Here is a 20031-nt window from a genome sequence, read left to right on the forward strand (position 1 = left end):
TTAAAAAAGAGATATATTGGGGCTGGGGATGTGGCTTAAGTGGTAGCGAGCTCGCCTGGTATGCGTGCGGCCCGGGTTCGATCCTCAGCACCACATACCAACAAAGATGTTGTGTCCGCCGAGAACTAAAAAATAAATATTAAAAATTCTCTCTCTCTCTCACTCTCTCTCCTCTCTCACTCTCTCTTCAAAAAAAAAAAAAAGAGAGAGATATAAAAGGATTCAAGATGTGGAAATATATTTTAATATATAAGGTTAAAGGAAAAAGAAATGTTTCTAGATGAGATAATCTCTGTGGTAATGTAAAAAGTTGTAAAATGCCATTTAAAAAGATTTTGAGGAAACTAGACTTAATTTAAAAACTTGAGAAAGGAAGAAAGAAGAAAAAGGTATTTGTACATGGCAGATTGAGACAAAGCTTCTTAATGGAGAAGAAAAAAAGCCTTTGGTTGAAGGGCAGCCATGTAAACTAACATTAAAGCGATTTAAACAGGATCGAATCCTCGTTTAAAAGAGTGAAGCTGTAGGTGGTGAAAAAGTACATTTAAAAGTACAGTATAGATGATAATTGGAAGGCTTTAAAAGGTTAAATTGAAGGTGGTTGAGATACCTTCATGGTGGGAAAAAAGATTGCTTTACTCATCAAACTATTAAAATGTACTTATTAAACCAAAAAGAGGGAGATGAGATAATCTTTGTGGTAAAGTAAAAAGTTGTAAAATGTCTAAATAAGTTGCAAAAGGCTTTAAAAGGTTAAATTGAAGGTGGTTAAGATGCCTTCATGATGGATGGGAAAAAAAACCCATGAAAATGGGAAGATAATAAGATAAAAGATATTTAGATAAAGAAGATTAAAAATTTAAAGTGGAAAACTTTAAAAACAGAAGTACAGAAAGGTAAAAAAAGAGAGGAGATGTAGAAAGATAAAAAAGATATAGGAAGATAAAAAAGATGTAGAAAGACAAGAATTTTAAACCCACAAAATAGGAAACAAAAGAAAACTAGGAGAGAAAAAGGCAACTAAGGGTAAATATAAAAACCTTAGAAGAAAACTAGAAGATAGAAAATGGTTGAAAAATGTCAAGTAAAGGTATTTCAGATAGAAAATGCAAGAGGCTAAGACAACTATGGTTTAAAACCACATCAAAAAATTAAAAAGACTAAAGTAATTCTAAAAACTAAGGCAGAATGCTTTTGAATGACTTAAATTTAAAAGGATCTTATTAGGGGTATATATCCCCCAAAGATAAAATAACCCTTTTTACTCTAAACTTTTTAAATTTGGATTCATCAGGACTTAGTGCTGCGGAAAGACATATGTATCCGAAAAATGTACATAAGCCTAAGGTACTTTGGAAAGATGTTCTAACAGGACAATGGAAAGGTCCTGATCCAGTTATTGTCTGGAATCGGGGTTCCGTCTGTGTTTTTCCGCAGGGAGAACAGCAGCCGATTTGGATTCCAGAGAGATTAACTAAAGCAATTTCTACAGAAAAAGAAGATGATTTGACTCAAATCCATAACAGCTGATATCCAGAGCTCCAGTTTGGCTATTCTTACATCTGCGACAGTGATTAACCATGGTGCTTTTTTCAATATCTATTTTATTATTGCATTTTTCCCACATCGTAAAGTTCTATTTTATTTTTGAGCTCATACAAACCTAGGTTAATGTTTTTCTGATCAGTTTTATTTTTTGACTGTGTTTTATTTTTTGACTGTGGAGTTTTTAAACATTGCAATGGAGATTTCACCTAGGTAAAACTACAAGGCCTTTATTGTCTTATGTGTTGTATGTTATGTGTGCACATTTCTGTTTTGTGTTGTATGTCTGTATGTGTGTATGTCCATATTTCATATATAAGGAGCGCTCATGAAAAAATGGATCCGAATTTTTTTTTTATTCACGTGATTTAAATGCTTTAATTTTAATTAGGTAAACAGCTGTTAAGGATTGTTTTTAAAGGTGGTTAACAGATCTGTTTGCTTACTAATTTAAATTAGGTAAACAGCTGTTAAGGATTGTTTTTTAGGAGGTTAACAGATCTGTTTGTTTACTTTCACCTTTCCTTTTCATTATATTTAATAATTCTGTTCAGGATAATGTCTCTTTAGCATCATTGCCAGAATTCCCATCTCCATCCAAGTGCCGGTGAAGACTAAGATAAAACCAAACTACAGCTTCTATGATAGCCATCACAGTAACTGTATAAACTGATGCATCAATGAATATAACTCAACAAGTTATGCTCAATCAAGGACTCGATTTACTTTGGGAGGAAATGGACATATTGATAGACTCCTCCGATTTGAACTGCCTGCAGAACTTGCCTGGACTATATATCAGTTGCATGCATTGTGAAATATCATCTGATGCAGCGAATTGTGGTACTGCTGGCATATCTTTGCTGATGGTGTCACCAGTGATGCAATTTCCTTGCCAGCGCACCCCATGTTAATTGTGGTAATGCTGGCATATCTTTGCTGATGGTGTCACCAGTGACGCAATTTTTCCAAAGGAGCCGTCAATTGGCTTGGTGTCGTGGCATTTCTGTATCCTCCTCCCTTCTACTAGTGATGGTCTAAAATTTGGGGGCCAACAGAGGTGAGGCAAGAACCTCACCCCACCACTGGCACCAAGGATATTTGGGGGCCAACAGAGGTGAGGCAAGAAACCTCACCCCCCCACTGGTGCATAGGCCTTTCCACAAGCTTGGCTGAATGCTGGACCGGTAGTCAGTGACGGGTTGATCTGATTGCAGTGGATTCAACCTAAGACAGGAGGCTGACGCCTAAAGGTCAGTTTTCCCATGACGGGTAAGAACCATATGTTGAATTGGACAACCTACCAGGCACGGTCCTTAAGCCACATTGCTTGTTGTTTAATTAATCAGAAGGGGGGAGATGCTGAGGGCCATTACCAAGTAGGAAATTTCCTTGCCAGCGTACCCCATGTTAATTTCGCTGTTGACATTGCATGTTAGGTGACCCTGCCCAAGGACGAGGGTGGATCCAGGATTAGGGTGTATCCTGCAGTTTGAGGAAGTATCCCAATCCTTGGGTTTAGGGCGTTCCCGGTTTAAGACAAGGCGTTCCCAGTTTAAGACCTTGGATTTTAGGGAAGTTCGATGTTGAGGATTATTGCTGCTGGAATTAGGGCGTTCCTGCTGCCTAAGCTCCTGTTGAACTCTCGTGAGATTCAGAGAGCATTTTGGGAAATAAGCCTCCTGGTGAATTAGGGCGTTCCTGCTGCCTAAGCTCCTGTTGAACTCTCGTGAGATTCAGAGAGCATTTTGGGAAATAAGCCTCGTGGAGTAGGTGATTTGGGTGGCAGCAGAACTGGGATTGCCCCAGAACGTGTGTGGAGGCCGGTGTGAGTTCGGGAATAAAGATTTGCTGTTTGAATCTACAAAGCTGTGTGGTGGCTCGTGATTCTGTGCCCAGCCGAGACTGTGGCACCTTCCAACTGTATGACACATTCCAATTTCAGAGAAATTAAAATGTGACAAAAGGATGAGAATTATTACATGCAAAGCAGTATTTTGGCTTTTTGTTTCAGCCAAGCCTAATCTTGATTCAAAAACATGACAAGTTCTAAATAAGAAACATCATAATCATGAAGAAGAAAGAAGTTTCTCTGTAGGAAATGACTCATAAATAAGGAGTGATGTGGCTCAATTTAGGAAAGTCTTCTCCTATGCTTCCCAATCTGTTTTGGATTAACCTGGGAAATTATATATGGCTATTTGGATTTGGCCAGTAAATGGGATGAGACCCTCGTATGAGTTGGTTTTAATGCACCTGGGACATGAAGTTGATTGCTAAACTAATGTGTGATTTGGCCTACTGGGGCTTCTACTCCTAGGCTTCTTTCCTTCCCCAATTCTGCAGGGTCTTTCTGGTTGACTTTGAGGCAGTGAGTAGCTGCTGCCAGAAGTAGCTGATGACCAAGTAAGTGGGCAGATGACAGGCTCTCCCTTTGAGAGATGCCAGAAGTGCTTGAGACCCTTCCAGAGCCAACTGCTGAGTGCTATTGGAAAAATTTCAAACAGTTTTGGGCCTCAGTACTAAAGCACTGCCTTTAACCTAAGACAATCCAGTATTGATGTACCTGTTGTGACAAAGGCAGCAAAGACCAATATGACAAAGGAAGCCTGATTTATTTAGTATGCATATTCATCTTATAAAAACTTCTGTCAGTCACTGATTGTTTTAAAGTAAGTTACTGTATTATCACTTAAATGATCCCTTCTCCTGTGACTACTCAAATCTATCAGGCTCTAGGAGTCTTCACAGGGTTTGCTGCTGTTATGCTGTGGCTACCATGTCTATACATGTAATAAGTGTCTTATGTCTTTTATTTAATATATCGACCCCATGAGGTAGGTAGTATCATTCTCATGTTTAGAATTAATATAATTCAGGCTCAGAAGTTGATTAACTTTCTTACAATATTGCAGCTAGTAAGTGGGTTCATTACAATTTAGTTGTCAGACTATAGAAGCAGCTCTTTAAGCTTCAATTACTGACACATGTAAAATTCTGCTGAGGAATATTTTATCATCTTCCATTCGAAAGTTTCTTCAGGCATTGGAAATATGACTTCTGAAGAAAAGCCTTCTATGAAAAGGATTGGTGGGAGGAAGTAGGGGAAATGGCTGAAAGTAGAATCTTATCACTTCAGGCAATAACCTGGTAACCAGGAAATCTCTGACAATGATTGAGATGCAAGAGTTCTGCTGTAACATTTTCAGTGTGAGTAAGTAAGGTGGGCTACTCTTGGCTGCCTGTAGCTTACGATAGGTCATGTGACTTTTTTGCTGATTTAACATCTAATAATCTATAATTAATTTCTAAAAATCTGCTCACCTTAATTTCATTGTACATTTTCTTGGAAAAGAAAAGAAAATTTCCTATAAATTCTTATTTAATTTTGCCAATATTGTGATGACATGTTATAATGATGGGAATTTTTTTCCAGAATCCCATGTTGTATATATAAAAATAGCTAAGTTACTAAAAGTACTGATCCAATTCTTATAAGCCAGATTCTAATTCTTATTTCAACAAAGCGGAAGTCCACCAAATGATTTTCTTTGGATTGAAATACATTAATATTGGATAAAATCTCATATTCAAACACATTAAATGTTTCCTTATATAAAAGTTACACAGACACCAGGCTAAAATTTCTTTTAAATTATTTTATTTTTGTGTAAGCTAAAAGGAAATTTACACACTGAAATCTCAAAAGACCTTGGGCATGCACATTAACCTTGTTAGAGGTTCTTCTACATGTCTCTTTTTTTTTTCCATAGGAATTTCCCCAAACATTTAAAACCCATAGTTTTACTGTATATACAGCCTAAACCATAGCAATCTATGATTATGTCATTTTACACTGTGCAAAATCCTCAAAAACTAGTGGTACGATAGAACCAAAAAAAAAAAATCAGTAACAACTAAATTTCATTGTAAGACATTCATATAATTTGGTCCTTCTCCAAATCAAACTGATTTAAAACAGACACAATCTTTTTAAACCCCTCCAATCAAGTTCTGACAATGATCTATACCCTATAACAAAAGAGCTTTCGATGAAGTACCTTGCAAAAGGTCCAACAGCAATATGCCAGATTGAAAAGATTAAAAAAGAGCCCAAAATTGATAACAAAAGCCAGATCTGAAACAAACTCATCACACACAAATAAAAAAATTAAGTAGGGACTTTGGAGCTTATTTATGACAGCAAAAGTGATTCAACATATGATATGAAAAATGAAGAGGACATTCAAAGCAATCTGAAAAGACTGAAGGGGATTTCAGACAGTGGAGCTTTGAGTTTTTAATTTTTTTATTTCAAAAGTTTTGTAAGAAGGACACCACCAGTGTATTTCACAAAGACATAAATGTATACACCCCAGCAACACAAAAAGAATAAATCTTCAAAAATGTTCACCCCCAATTATTTACATGTTTTCTAATATAAATTTAGGACTTCAGTATGTAAATAAATATACATTACTATGTATACCTTTCTAGTGCGGCTTACCAACAAATCAGCTGAACTTGAATTTTCTTTAATTAAAGCAGGTATGCTTTTGATGGTAGGGAAGGGAGGAGGAGAGAAAGCATTTGAAACTGTCCAGTTCACATCAGTTATCAGTCTGCTTGATCCTGGGAGCTGGTGGAAGGTGTTAATGTGGCTGGGAACATCAACACCTTGGCATGCATGAATGTCAAGTCAGGAAGGCTGGCAATCACCTTGATAGCTTCTTCACTCAAGTGCTCTTCTCTTTTCGGTTTCCTATCAACAAATGAGAAAGAAAGTACGTTAATGGGACTTTGCAATAGGTCAAATGAGAGGAAATCCATTCTTATGGTTTGGATATGTGGTGTCTCCCAAAAGCTCACATGTGAAAAACAGTGCAAGAAGGTTTAGAGGAGGAATGACTGGGTTGTAAGAGTCTTAACCCAATCAGCGATTAATCCCCTGATAGGGATTAACTGAGTGTAAACTGAAGTAGTACGGTGTGGCTGGAGGTGGTGGGAATTGGGGGCATGGCTTTGGGGTATATGTTTGTATCTGGTGAGTGGAAGTCTCTCTGTTGCCTGATTATCATGTGAGCTGCTTCCCTTTGCCACACTCTTCTACCATGATGTCCTGCCTCACGTTGAACCCCTAGGAATTCAGCCAGCCACTTAGGGACTGAGAATTCTGAAACCATGAGCCCCTAAATAAATCCTTCCTTCTCTATCATTGTTCTGGTGGGGTCTTTCAGTTGCAGCAGCGAAAAAACTGACTAAACATCTCCTTTCTAGGTAAGCAGCCCTTGTAACACCTCATAGAGCCCTCACTACATCCCCCCCCCCCAGTGCTCTAACTAAACTTTCAGGTATTCAACCATCTTTTCTTCTGCTAGATCCTGAAGGTTGTACTTCTGCATTCTATGCTTCCTGTGCCAGATGCCAACTCTTTCGTGAACAGAAACACAAGGCCTGTTTTTGTATGTTTATTAAAGCAAGGCATGTGCTTATGGATATTCACATGTACATGTGTACAGCTCACAGCTTAAGGCTAAAAGCATCTACCCAGCCATAATTTTAACATGCTACTCCACTGAAATATTAGTTACAAAGCCCTAAAAACATTTGGCCTGACTGGATTTCAAACTGCCCCTTGTGAAACTTCCAAAATTATCTTCACATAAAATGTGTGTGGCACAAGGCTTGTCATTTTAACCTCAGGCTTTCTTTATCCCCAGTGGGAAATTCCAGGAAAGAGAGCCTTCAGCCAGCTGAGATGCAAGCAGCATGAAGACTGGCTGCAGGAAGGAACCCAGGGGAGGCCATTTCTAATCTTATGGGTCTTGTAGATGAAGTCTATTTTACTATACCACTCCAACTCCCATGAGAAGTGACCAATTTGGCACCTAGAATAGATGTGAAGAACTCCTGGAGAGTCAGGTTGTCCTAGTGTACGTAGCCCAAATGGAGCACACGACTGAATCCAAACTGCATTTTTTCCTAGGATGTCCAATATATTGAAGGAATAGTTATAGTCATATATTATTAATTTTAGACCAAAGATGATTTTAAATGGATTCTAGAAAGCCCAATTTTCTTTTCTGGAAAAGGACAATTAGTACTCTATTAGATATGACACAAGTTGTTTCTTTCACCTAAATATTTTGTATTTGGACAGTGAGCAGGAAGTTAGTGGTGAAATTAAAAAAAAGATTAGATGCAGGACTTCACTTAATACCTAGACTTTTCTGTTGTTACTAATTCCGAAAAGGCTGAAATAAGACTTTATAGAATAAATGAAAAATCTAACAGACTTTTTAAAAGAATATTTATTTTTTTAGTTGTAGTAGGACACAACCTTTATTTTGTTTATCTTTATGTGGTGCTGAGGATCGAACCCAGGGCCTTGCACCTGCTAGGCGAGCGCTCTACCGTTGATCCACAACCCCAGCCCCTAATAACAGACTTTTAGTTCAATAGCTTGAGGCATATCAGTAGAACAACCACTGAACTAATTTCTAGGGTTTTTTTTTAGAAGAACAGAATAGCAATCTAACATTGTTTCTGATTAAAATATACATTTTTCCATTGCACTTAAATGGTGGCATAACTATTCAATGGATTTTTGAAGAAGTGGATATTTGCATCATTCCAATGTTCAACTGCTTACATTACTTTCCAGTCTCAATGTGAAAAACAATCTAGAATGGAAAAGATCAGCCTTTCACCAATGAACAGTATCATCATTAACAATGCAGTCAGCCAAATGTCAGGTATCTTCTGTGACATAACACCTATGATGTACTCCATACATCATGTCTGCCCTTTAGATGTAATTTCATATTCATAGGAAATTGGGAGAATAGAGAATTTAATAAATACTACTTTAAGGAAGCAAATGGACAACTCCAAAGCTTAGGACATTCTGTAGGTCCACTGGACTAGTCTTTTTAACAAGCTGATATTAACAAAAAAACAAAAGGGGAGATATGCTAGGTTATAAGGGACATAAGAGACATAATGTCTAGATATAATTATCCTGAACTGAATATTGGTTTGTATAAAGCAGGATATTTTTGGAAAAACATGAATACAGTCTGGGTATTTCGTGAAATAAAAACTCACTGAAATTGGCAAATATATATCATTGATTATAAAGATTGATTCCATGATTCCATTCAGGATGGATTATAAAATCTCATTTTGGGAGCTGGGAATATAGCTCACTCTTACCTAGCATGCATAAAGCCCTGAGTTTGACCCCCATATCACTACACAAAATATAATTTTTGGTTTAAAAAAGACATGCATGCATATTTGCATGAAAAGACTTGAAAGAATAACTTCCTAGAATATCCCTTACTGCTTCTGTAGTAAAAAAGGCTATTTAAAAATAACAAATTGCACCCAATTGAACTTCTCCATTTGTGGAGTGCAGCTGGGGTGTGGGAAAGGAGAGCACAGAAATTTTGGTAAAGTTTTGGTAAAGATTACTTCTCAGGTTTATATCAATTGTTTTATTTCAGAGGCAATATGAAGTTGTATTTTAAAATTTTAAAAAGCTCACATAATTTATAGTTTGAGCATTTGTTTTAATCACTGTACACTTATATAAGCTAGTCTTCTTAGAATGTAAGAAAAAAGAAATGCTTGAGGAAGACTTGAAAAACAAAATTTACATGCCATAACCCAATTTTTATCTATGTCTTTTCTAACTAAGATCTGCCCTTTTTGTCAACAGAATACAATTAAGATTCCAGAAATAAACACCTATAACAATAAATTTTTTTTTTTAAACAAGTAAACAAGCATGCCAAGATCTTTCAATGGGGGAAAGAGTAGTCTTTTCAAAATAAATGTGTTAGGACAAGTGAATAGCCATATGCAAAAAAAAAAAAAAAAAAAAAAAAAAAAAAATTGTGGTCCCCCCACCTCATGCCATAGAGAGAAATTAATTCAGTTGATCAAGGACTTAAGAGATGGAATTATAAAACTCCGAAAAAACCTAGATGTAAATCTTCCTGACCTTGAATTAGGCAATGATTTCTTAGACCTAAAGCATAAATAAAAAAAATATTATACATAAAAATTCAATTTCATCACAATTTAGAAACATCTGTGCTTCAGAGGATACTATAAAAAAGTGAAGACAACCTACAGAATGGGAGACACTATTTGCAATGTATATATTTGATAAAAGTCTAGCACTTGCAACAAAGAACTGTTACAAATTATAAAAAATAGGCAAATATTTCTCAGGCAATTCAAATGAAATGATAATGGAGGACTAAGTGGCTCAAGTCTGAAATTCCACCTAGCTATAAGAATGAGGCAGGAGGCTAGGTGGCCTTGAACTTGCTTTAGCAACTTAGTGAGACCCTGTCTCAAAATTTAAAAAATGAAAAGGATGGCTGGGGACGTGGCTCAGTGATACAGTGTTCCTGGATTAAATCCCCAGTACCATAAATAAAACAACAATGGGATACCACTTCACACTGTCTGGGGTAGCTATATCCAAAATAACAAGTACTGGTGAGAATTGAGAAATTGAAATGCTCATATACTGTTGTTGAGAATATAAAACAGTGCCATCAACTTTGGAAAACTTTGGCAGTTCCTCAAAGGATTAATTATAAAATTAGCATATGACGGAGCAAATCCACTTGCAAGAGAATCTAAAACATTCGTCCTTGTATACAAATGTTCATAGCAGCATTACTCCTGACATTCAAAAAGTGAAAATGATGCTCACTCTGGCAGCACATATACTAAAAATAGCAAAATAACCTATTAATAAACAAAACATGTTTTTCCATACCAGAGAATATTATACAGCCATGTAGTCATAAAAAGGAATTAAATATTGACATATGCCACAACACGGATGAACTTAAAACTGCAAAGAAGCCAGACATATAAGGCCATGTTATAGGATTCAATTTATAGGAAACAGAGTAGGCAAATCCACAGATAGAAAGCAGAGTAGAGATTGCTAAGGAATAGAGGGAGAAAGGTATAGGAAGTGTCTGCTAATGGGTACAGGGCATTTTTGGGAGAGAGGATATGATAAAAATGTTCTAGAATTAGTTGTACAACATTGTGAATATATGAAATCCTACTGAATTATATATCTTAAAGGTAGATTTTGTGGTATATGAATTAATCAATAAAAAGACAAAAAGTATCCCTTTTATAACTAGTCCTTTGGTTTGTAGAAACATCAATTAGACTAACCAGCTGGTCACCCATTGATGTAAGTTAAATGATTTTATCTATTTTAGGAAGGAAAAGAAGATACAACTATCTAAGAACTTGCATTCTTAGTGAGAAGTTACATTCACAACCTATGTACTGAAAAGAGAGGAACATGTGTGTGTTTAGTTATTCAAAGATACTTAGAGGGCGGGCGTTGTGGCTCAGTGGTACAGTGTTTGCCTAGCATGTGTGAGGCACTGGGTTTGATTCTCAGCACCATATATAAATAAATGAATAAAACAAAGGTCCATCAACATCTAAAAATAATTAAAAAAAAAGATACTTAGAGAAGAGTAGGATGCTGTTTGTTCCATGTCAAATTTCCTTTACCTCAATCACTGTTTCTTTCCTTCTCTCCTCTCTCTTTCGTGGTATTGGATACTGAACCCAGGGGCACTCTACCACGGAGCTATATCTCCAGTCCTCCTCCTTTTTTGAGACAGGGTCTTGCTAAGTTACCTAAGTTGGCCTTGAACTTTCTTTCCTCCTGCCTCAGTTTCTCAAGTAGCTGGGATTATGGGCATTCTATGTCTGGTTTAACCACTGTTTAACCCTTTCTTATCTGACAGGCCCTCACAAAGCTTATTCACTCTATCTTCTGTTTTGTCAATATGTGAGACAATTTTGGTGAGCTTTACTTTCTATATTTTATTCAAAACAAAAAGAAAAATGAAACGAAACCTAAAAACAACCAAAATATTGAAAATTAAAATTTCTGAAATTATATATGCCACCTGCCTCTTTTTTGCACAATTAAAAATCACTCATGGAGATATGTTATAGTATAAGACCTTAAATTCTTTTTTTTTTTTTTTTGAGAGAGAGAGAGAGAGAGAAGATAATTTTTAATATTTATTTTTTAGTTCTCGGAGGACACAACATCTTTGTTTGTATGTGGTGCTGAGGATCGAACCCGGGCCGCATGCATACCAGGCGAGTGCACTACCACTTGAGCCACATCCCCAGCCCCAAGACCTTAAATTCTAATACTAAGAATTGATATTTGCATTTCTCAGGTGCAAATGGCATGTACTTATTTATTTTTAAACAATATACATTCCTTGAAACAAAATATAAAGTTGGCTACTTGTTATTTTGTTTTAAATACAAAGCTGGACAAGAACTAGAAAGTAATGCAATCCAGCTGTACTACTACCTCCAGGATGTACACTGTAGTTTTAGTGCTTTCTTCTAGTTCAGAATACCCTTACATAAAAGGAGAATAACTTCTTAAAAACGATAGGTGTCAGAAATGTTCCCTAGTGTAGTTTGCAGGATAAGTTTTAAAAATTAGGAGAGCAGCCAGCAAAGTGGTTTAGAGCTCCTCCTAATGGTACAAAAAATGAATTCTCAACATTGAGATTTCCAAAACTATTGCAGTTTAGTTAGTGAGACTACAGGGGGAAAAATGTGAGCGAACAGTAGGGTTGTCCCAGAAATAGAAGGGAAAAGGCCAGACAACAAAGGCAGTAGGCTTCTGTGTTTTTTAAAGTCAAATGTACGTTTCCTTTTAGATTACACAGAAAACAAAATCAATCAGAAATCTGTGTGACAAGTTTCAACTTGAAGAAATGGTTTGTTTAGAAAGAGAAAAAAAGAAGCCTAAAGTCCACAGGAACTGCAATTTACAAGTATTTTCATTTAAAAGGCGGCTTTGGCAGTGCCAGGGGGCATACTACAATGACAAGGGGCAATAAGAACAATGGAAAGACTCTGTGGATTTTAAAAATAGAACCTATATGGGCGGGGTTGTGGCTCAGTGGTAGAAGGCTTGCCTAGCATGCATGAGGCACTGGATTCGATCCCCAGCACCACATTAAAAAAACTAAACAAAATAAAGGTATTGTGTCCATCTACAACTAAAAATATTTAAAAAAAAAAAAAAGGACTTATGTTACAAACCTGTTCTAGGGAAAAGTTAAGGGTACTCATAAAATAACAACAGTTTTTAAAATTATATGTAGTAATACCTGTTACCTGTTGAATGGATATAAACACACAATAAAGTTTAAAAGGCAATGGTCATTCAAGCTTACATTTTAAGACAGCATTTCATACATCAAAAAGGGAAATAATCAATTTTCTATAAAAGAACTGACTTTAACGGGTAACTCTGAATTTAACACGATGACACTAAAACGTCTCTCAAAGTGGGCAAATAGCAGGTAACTATTCCTTTTTAAAATGCAGATGAATTATGGATTTGGGAAGCAGAGCTTGCCTGCCAACCAACCAGTATTGCTCTTAGGCTAGTGATTTCCTGGCTCATAATTACATTTCTATTAGGAACTGGCTTGTTCTTGTGGTTAATATGTCAAAGCAATGCATTATTCCAACATTTAATTATATAAAACTAAGGGTTTTCTAAATTCTCAACATAAGGCCCAAGTGATAATCCTTGGTTTTGGTTCCAACTCTGGGATATAGCTTTTCTAAAGGCTATGCCCTTAAAGAGGGTCCAAAGAAGCTTGGTAAAGGAAGGTTTCATGTCCCAAATCATAGATGCAGATCAGCAAGCTTTTGGAAAATACAAGTGGCTATTCTCTGTCTTAGCCTGGAAGAAAAAAGATCAGTCTAGGTGATCCTAAGATGGTGTTCCCAGTAATTATGAATTATAAATGTTTCTACAATGGCTTCAGTGAGAAAGATTCTCTACAAAGTGGGGTGGGGGAGAGAAATAAAATCATATCTGTTAGTCCTTTCTTATGAAATAACTCTTCTCTAATAAAGTTAATAATTAAGCATAATTTGATACTATGTTCTGGATTTAGACATCTATTGGCTTTTATAAAGTGATTTTTAAAACAATATATTGAAAGACTGCCAACTTATGTGCTTTTCGCTTTGGACTATTTTAACTCAGAATTCAAAATGAGGGTTTAATTGACCCTAACTTTTTACCTGGTAGATGTGCTTGTCTTCTCTACTGTGGACATGAGTCTTGCAAATGCATCAGTCACTTTGAGGCTTGAGGTGGAGATTTCCAGCTTAGAAGTTGTTAATTCATACAACTCTGGATCCACACCTTATAGTATAAAATGACAGTCAGTGATGGCAAGCTGCAGAGGTAACTTAATTAGTCACAATCCAAGATGCAAGAGTAGTATTCTGTAAACATCTGAGCCTTTTACAAGCACAATATAGCTTTAAAACACTGTAATACTGTGCTTATTTTTTAAATTAGAAATTTTACTTTTTGGAGAATTTGTAAAATACAACCCCCACTCCTGTTACTTTGTACTGGGGTTTGAACCCAGGGATGCTCTAACACTGAGCCATCGTCAGCCCTTTATAAGAGAGGGTCTCATTAAGTTTCAGAAACTAGCCTTAAATGTGCAATTCTCCTGCTTCAGCTGGGATTATAGATGTGCACCACTGCATCAGCAAAAGTCTCTGTTTTATAAACAGAATGCATATGATTTATTATATAATGCGACATTCCCAATTTTCAAATTGGCTTATTAACTTAATTTTAAAACCCTCTTTTCTCCCAACCTCCTAACAAGTTAGTTTTTTTTTTTTTTCATTATTTTCTTCCACAGCAAAAGATTTGGAAGTTCATATAAACTTTCAAACATGATAATTGATTTGGTTAGTTCAGACTATCTGCTGGGCATGGTGGTGCATGACAATGATCCCAGTGCTTGGGAGGCTGAGGTAGGAAGATCACCAAGTTCAAAGCCAGCCTTAACAACATAGCAAGACCTTGTCTTAAAATGAAAAATAAAAAAAGGTTGGAGATGTCACTCAGTGGTTAAGCACCCCTGGGTTCAATCCCTGATTTTAAAAAAAAATGTATATATATATATATATAGACAGACAAGAACTATTATTATTCAAAGCATCAAATTACTAAATATATACCATACTATTCTTTCTTTAGGTTAAAAGGTGGGAAGAATAAAATATTTTCAGAAAAAGCAAATAAAAACACAACTTTTTAAAATGAAAAAGTTCTCCAGGGTTTATTGTATTTCTGTATTCTCATCTTTGTCTGGTAGCCAATAGTTCAAAAATCTATAGTAAGTCAAAAGGAATACGAATTAAAGAGGTTTAGATTTACTGTAAAAATCTACCTAAAACCTTTTGATTTTTTAAATATTTCCTATGTAATAGATTTATATTATTAAATAATTACTACTGAAAAGTTAACTATTTTATACCCAAGGTAAACTTTCTCCCTATTATCAGCAAATTACGTGAACAGAAACTTCAGGAGTTTCAGGGTATAACAGAAAAACAGATAGTAAAAAGAAATGTTTTATAGCTTGAATTTTCATTTTTCCTTCTTTCTTTATTTTTTTTATTTAGGCTGTCTTGAACTGCTGGGCTAAAGTGATCCTCCTATCTCAGTCTTGTGAGTAGCTGGGCTACAGGTACATACTATTGTGTCTAATTTTTCTTATTTCTTTAAACAGGCCTCCAAGATTAGACAAAATTATAATGCATATATTTGTAAGTTCCCTCCTTTCAGGATATTTCAAGGTTAAGGAAAAAGAATCAGGAATTGGCTTCTATTAACCGGTTCTGTAGATGACCACCAAATTTAAACAGATCTCAGATGTTTACAGAAATTAAGCAAAAGCAGCTTCCACAGTTACCAAATCCAACAAGGGAGGAAGGCTATAGAAAATGTAGGTTGACTCTCCCAAGTTCTTAATATTTCATTAAGGTACATTTCAAAGTATGTCTAAAAAGGATATTTATTTTTTATAGTAAGTATATGGATTGCAGTTACAATGTAAAACCTGGAAATTATCTGTAAAGGGACAAAATGAACTCAGTGCACTTCCCTCCTCTGCTGGTAAAGGTTACATTTCAATCAACCACAAAATTTAAGCTGATATCCAAGTATAATACAGAATAAAAAAGTGCATTCTGACTGGCAACAGAAAAGTGCCACTAAAACTTAGTTGGTTTTATAAAATACTGGATACTTGGCTGTCAAATAATGAAGTGGCAGATGAAAATTTAAAAAAATGACAAATCATCCCTTTTTCCAGGCCCAAACACCTTTTCCCCAAATAAACCCCCCCAAAAAAAAACCACAACCACCAATGTTTTTTTAAAAGAAACAAGACAACTTCCTATTGTACACTAGTAATTGGAGAGTAATTTTTTTAATGTAAGTTTTTTAAAACACAACCTTAATGAGGCATAGTTTATTTACATAATTAAAGCTAGCCAACCAAATTCTATGCCAACCTCCTAAGAATCACACACAAAATAATTAATTGCAAGCTAAGACAAAATGACTTTCCCAGAAACAAGTCAGAAAAAGTACAAGCAAGTGGTGATGTGGAATACTAAAGTGTTGGTACCTGTAGCTTGATGTAAGTTTTAACAAAACCCAATAGCAATAAAAAGAAGCCAAAGCAAATTTATTATAACCAATTTATACAGCAGCTAGAGCATATTAATGAAAATAGTGAACAGAAATATTTAAAAGGTTCCAAAGTAATGAGGATTGCATTTGACCACGTTGATTTCACTTCTACTATAGCACTAAGCTTCTGAAATGGCTTACTCTTCTTGCAGCTGTGAACACTGCGGCTGATTATTAGGCCATTTCTATACTTCTTTATATGGCCAGTTTATTTGTGCTTCTATGAATTTTTTTAAATGAGTTTGAAATGTAAGCAAAAATTAAAACTAAATCAGGATTTTAGGCATCCAAAAGCAAAGTGACCTCATTTAAACTGTAATACTTGGTGACAAAACAAACTTGAGAACAAATTTAACATGGGACCCTGATGATTAATTCTTGGGAACATAGTAATAAGGAAAGTGATATACAAGTTTTTGGTTGCTCCCCCCTCCAATTAAGTATTATAAAATGTCAGGCAACTTTAGCTCACCCAGGTCATTCCATAGATCAGATATATTTAGAATTAATTTAAGTAAACAGTAAAATATCAGTTTTAAGTCAAAACCAGACACAGATTGGTTTTTTTGGTATGCTTGCAAAATTAACAACAAAAATGATATCCAGGAACTTAGATTTGAGGAATCCTGTCATTCTGTACCAGAGGACTTTGGAACTTCCCAGTAACAGGATCAGATTACCCTATCAGATTTTTTAAAAAGGGCATCCTGTGTTCCAGGTTCACCTTTAGTTGACCGTCATAACCTCCATATCCTATCATGTTCCTAAACTGTTGGAAGTGGGTTGGGTGGGTTATCTGATGGAACAAAACAAAACCAGCAAAATCTCAGGAACCAGGCTGGCTGTGAAATTGTTCACTAGTGGTCACAGAAAGGGATCCTCACTATGCATTTTAAGTATTGGCATCTATATAGCACCCCAGTGGCTGCCTGTTGATCAATGTGGCATGAGTACCAGATCACAATTAGGAATGACAGGGATTCACTAAAATCATACTAAACAAATATAAACATAAAAATGCCATTAAAATTTTAATCCTTTATTCAGTTATAAATGACAAAGTACATTAGTTCTTTGGTCAATGAACTGAACTTTTGCAGGGCTAAATATTAACAGGCACTCCAGTAAGTTTTAATTTCTTACTTTTAGTATCTCATAGCAATTTTTTCTACTATTAAATTTGTTAACATTTTTTTTTATCCATGGAAAACTAACAGTATACTTTTGATTTAAGAGCTACATAAAAACAATAATAGTTCTATGTAGATGTGTGCTAACTCCAGCATTCTGGAACCTAAATATATATTTAGCAGCACTAATAAACTAAAATGCTAGAATTTCAAAGTTATGTTATCAGAGGTACTACAATGTAAAGTTTCTATGTGTACTAAAATATTCTTATATCTCAAGTCTATTTTTTCAAGTGGCTTTATAGAATATGCTTTTAAAAATAAGCATATAAAAACCTCACATTATCTTCTTATGGGGGGAAAAATCTTGCCTTTAACTGTCTAAGGACATTAGGACTATATTATTGCTACCTCTATTACACTCTAAAAAAAGTTTTTCCTAAAAAATATCTCATACAAGTCACTTGTAATCAGATAACAGAAAATAACAACAGATAGATGAAAGAAAAGTATTAAAAAGACATTATGGAGAATGCAGTCTACTTGTTTCCTTGTTTATAGGAAAGTCAAGTGTTGTGGTCATGCTTTTAGTAAATTAACTAGAATTGTGGTTTTAACACTCTGCTGACCTGGGATTGTGGTGCTGCTGCTAGAGCTACTGTCATCCACGGGCCCAAAGAAATCAAGGTTCAGAAGAGTGGAACCTCCACTAGCTTGAAATTCAGTGACCGTGTTGGTAGGCAGCCACACAGAAGGTAAGCCAAGGGAGGAGGGGTTATGTGTAAAAAGGGGTAAGACACACACTTGAACATGCAGGTTATAATTAGTAGTCATTACACATTTTAAAAAAATCAACATTAAAACAACATATACAGTATTAGTTTTTCATTACTAAGGACATTTCTAAAGTAACAATTTAATTCAATGTACATTTTCTCATGTACAATGTAAAGAACGTAACACTTAGTAAGGTTTTAGTTAGGAGTTCAGTTCTTTCAATCAAAACTGGAAGCCATACCAGAAAGATCGAGGGGAAAGCATACCCGTTAAAGGGAAACAATACTTTAATCTCAACCCAACATTAAATCACTCACTATACATGCCCAAATCAATCTTTCACGTTAGTAATACTGGTTTCTAATTAATGGTGTTTTAAAAAAATGACAAAGTTGTCAGTTTCAGGACACGCACCACACATTAACTTAGTTTAAAATAAAATCATAAGGAATGTCATAACTGCCCTACCCTGATGTGCAACCTCAAGCTGTACTGTTCCCCTTTAACTCTGAAACAGTAATCAGAAATAGTATACATTTTTAAAGAAGTTGTTAATAAAAAGCATGATGATTTGACTAAAGACACCAGACAACAGCAAAAGGTGCATCCAGGCTTTCCTTCAGCACTGTTATTCAATTGGATGCTTTCCAGATATCCTAGGACCTACACTATAAGGCAAAACTGATGGTGTTTTAGACAATGGCAATGACAACTGCCATTGAGATGATAATAATGACAGATATTCTGGACAAAGGCTCAAACTTAAGCAGCACAAGGAGTAGGAACAATTATATCTCAGGATCCACTGAAAACCTGTGGTGTGAACACTAGAAACTAGTATTGTGTGTTATTTTAAAGACCCCACATTACTAGAATAAGTTACTCCATTTTCAGATTTTTCTTTTAAAGCTATAAGCAAAACCAACGTTTTCTGGAACTACCTACTAGCATTTGGAGATAAATTTTAGAAAAGGATCATGAAAATCATTCATTTTACATTTGCATATAAGTGCTCTATAAAATATTAAATCTGAAAACTACTTTGAGTCAATAAATATGGATCCGCACATTGTTTTTGGTTAAATAATTGTGCTTTGAAGCAGCCTCTAGCCGTTAAGACTTTGCATTCAAGAAAATTCAGTAAATTAAAACTACAAAAAAAAAAAATTTCAAATAAATCAGTCCTAGCTAAAATATCATTTAAGCTATCTAGATATCTGTAAACAATAAGCTTATTTTTGACCTAAGATAAAGAAGCTAAAATTGTACCTTGCTACTACCATAAATACTGTTAATAATAGTAACAGCTGGTCTCTTGAGCAATTACTATTTAGAAAGAAAGCCTGAATTTCCAAAGATAAGTTATGTTCAAACAAAAAGGGAAATCAGCAGAGAGAAGTTTGTCTGAACTTTGTAGCTTTCTTAACTCTAGCTCTGGTGCTAGAGGCTCTACGGAGAGACGTACCATCTAAAGGGTTAGTAAGGCCACTGCTACTCCAGTCAAACTGGACGGGTGGTAGAGACTCCTAGAGTTGAAAACCAAAAATCAAAATTAATCAGTACAGGTTGTAGCAACGTAAAGAATCCTTAATAAACAAAGCAAAATAAAAAACTATTACAATAAGACTACTAGGCAATAAAGTACCTAAAGACAAAAATTGGGATAATTTACAATTTCAGAAGGTTACCTACAAATATAACACAAACTGAAATTGCAAGATTTATAAACAGTACAGCTTACTGACATTAAAAAAAAAAACTTCACCTCAGAAATGGGATTATCTTTACATTTTCAAACAAATTTATGAACTGATTCTGTCAAACTATTAGCTTGATCAATAAGAAAATATTTTAAAAACTCATGGACTTTTTTCACTAAGAAGTGATTAAATTTATTTTAAATGACTGGTCATTTAAACTTTCTTAACAGATAAAATATAGCACATTAGAGAAAGT

The 20031-nt window shown here is 35.2% G+C and overlaps 1 protein-coding gene across 6 annotated transcripts in view; it reads right to left on the reverse strand.

Moving 5' to 3' along the window:
* Positions 1–5195: 5195 nt before the first annotated feature.
* The window catches only part of AFTPH (aftiphilin), a 64694-nt gene continuing 49858 nt past the window's right edge, over positions 5196–20031 (reverse strand). For 2 of the 6 annotated variants that reach the window (XM_081264803.1, XM_081264802.1), the window contains 4 exons: positions 19541–19601; positions 17928–18011; positions 13684–13807; positions 5196–6307 (listed from right to left, as the gene is read on the reverse strand). In XM_081264803.1, coding sequence (XP_081120929.1) covers positions 6163–6307; positions 13684–13807; positions 17928–18011; positions 19541–19601 — 414 coding nt within the window. In that variant the 3' untranslated portion in view covers positions 5196–6162. Of the gene's footprint in view, positions 6308–13683; positions 13808–17927; positions 18012–18543; positions 18584–19540; positions 19602–20031 lie in introns of those variants that run through there. The other 4 variants (XM_081264804.1, XM_081264805.1, XM_081264806.1 and 1 more) reach the window with 4 other exon arrangements.

Source organism: Spermophilus citellus (assembly GCF_964194105.1).
Source record: "Spermophilus citellus genome assembly, chromosome: 13".
Taxonomy (NCBI): Eukaryota; Metazoa; Chordata; class Mammalia; order Rodentia; family Sciuridae; genus Spermophilus; species Spermophilus citellus.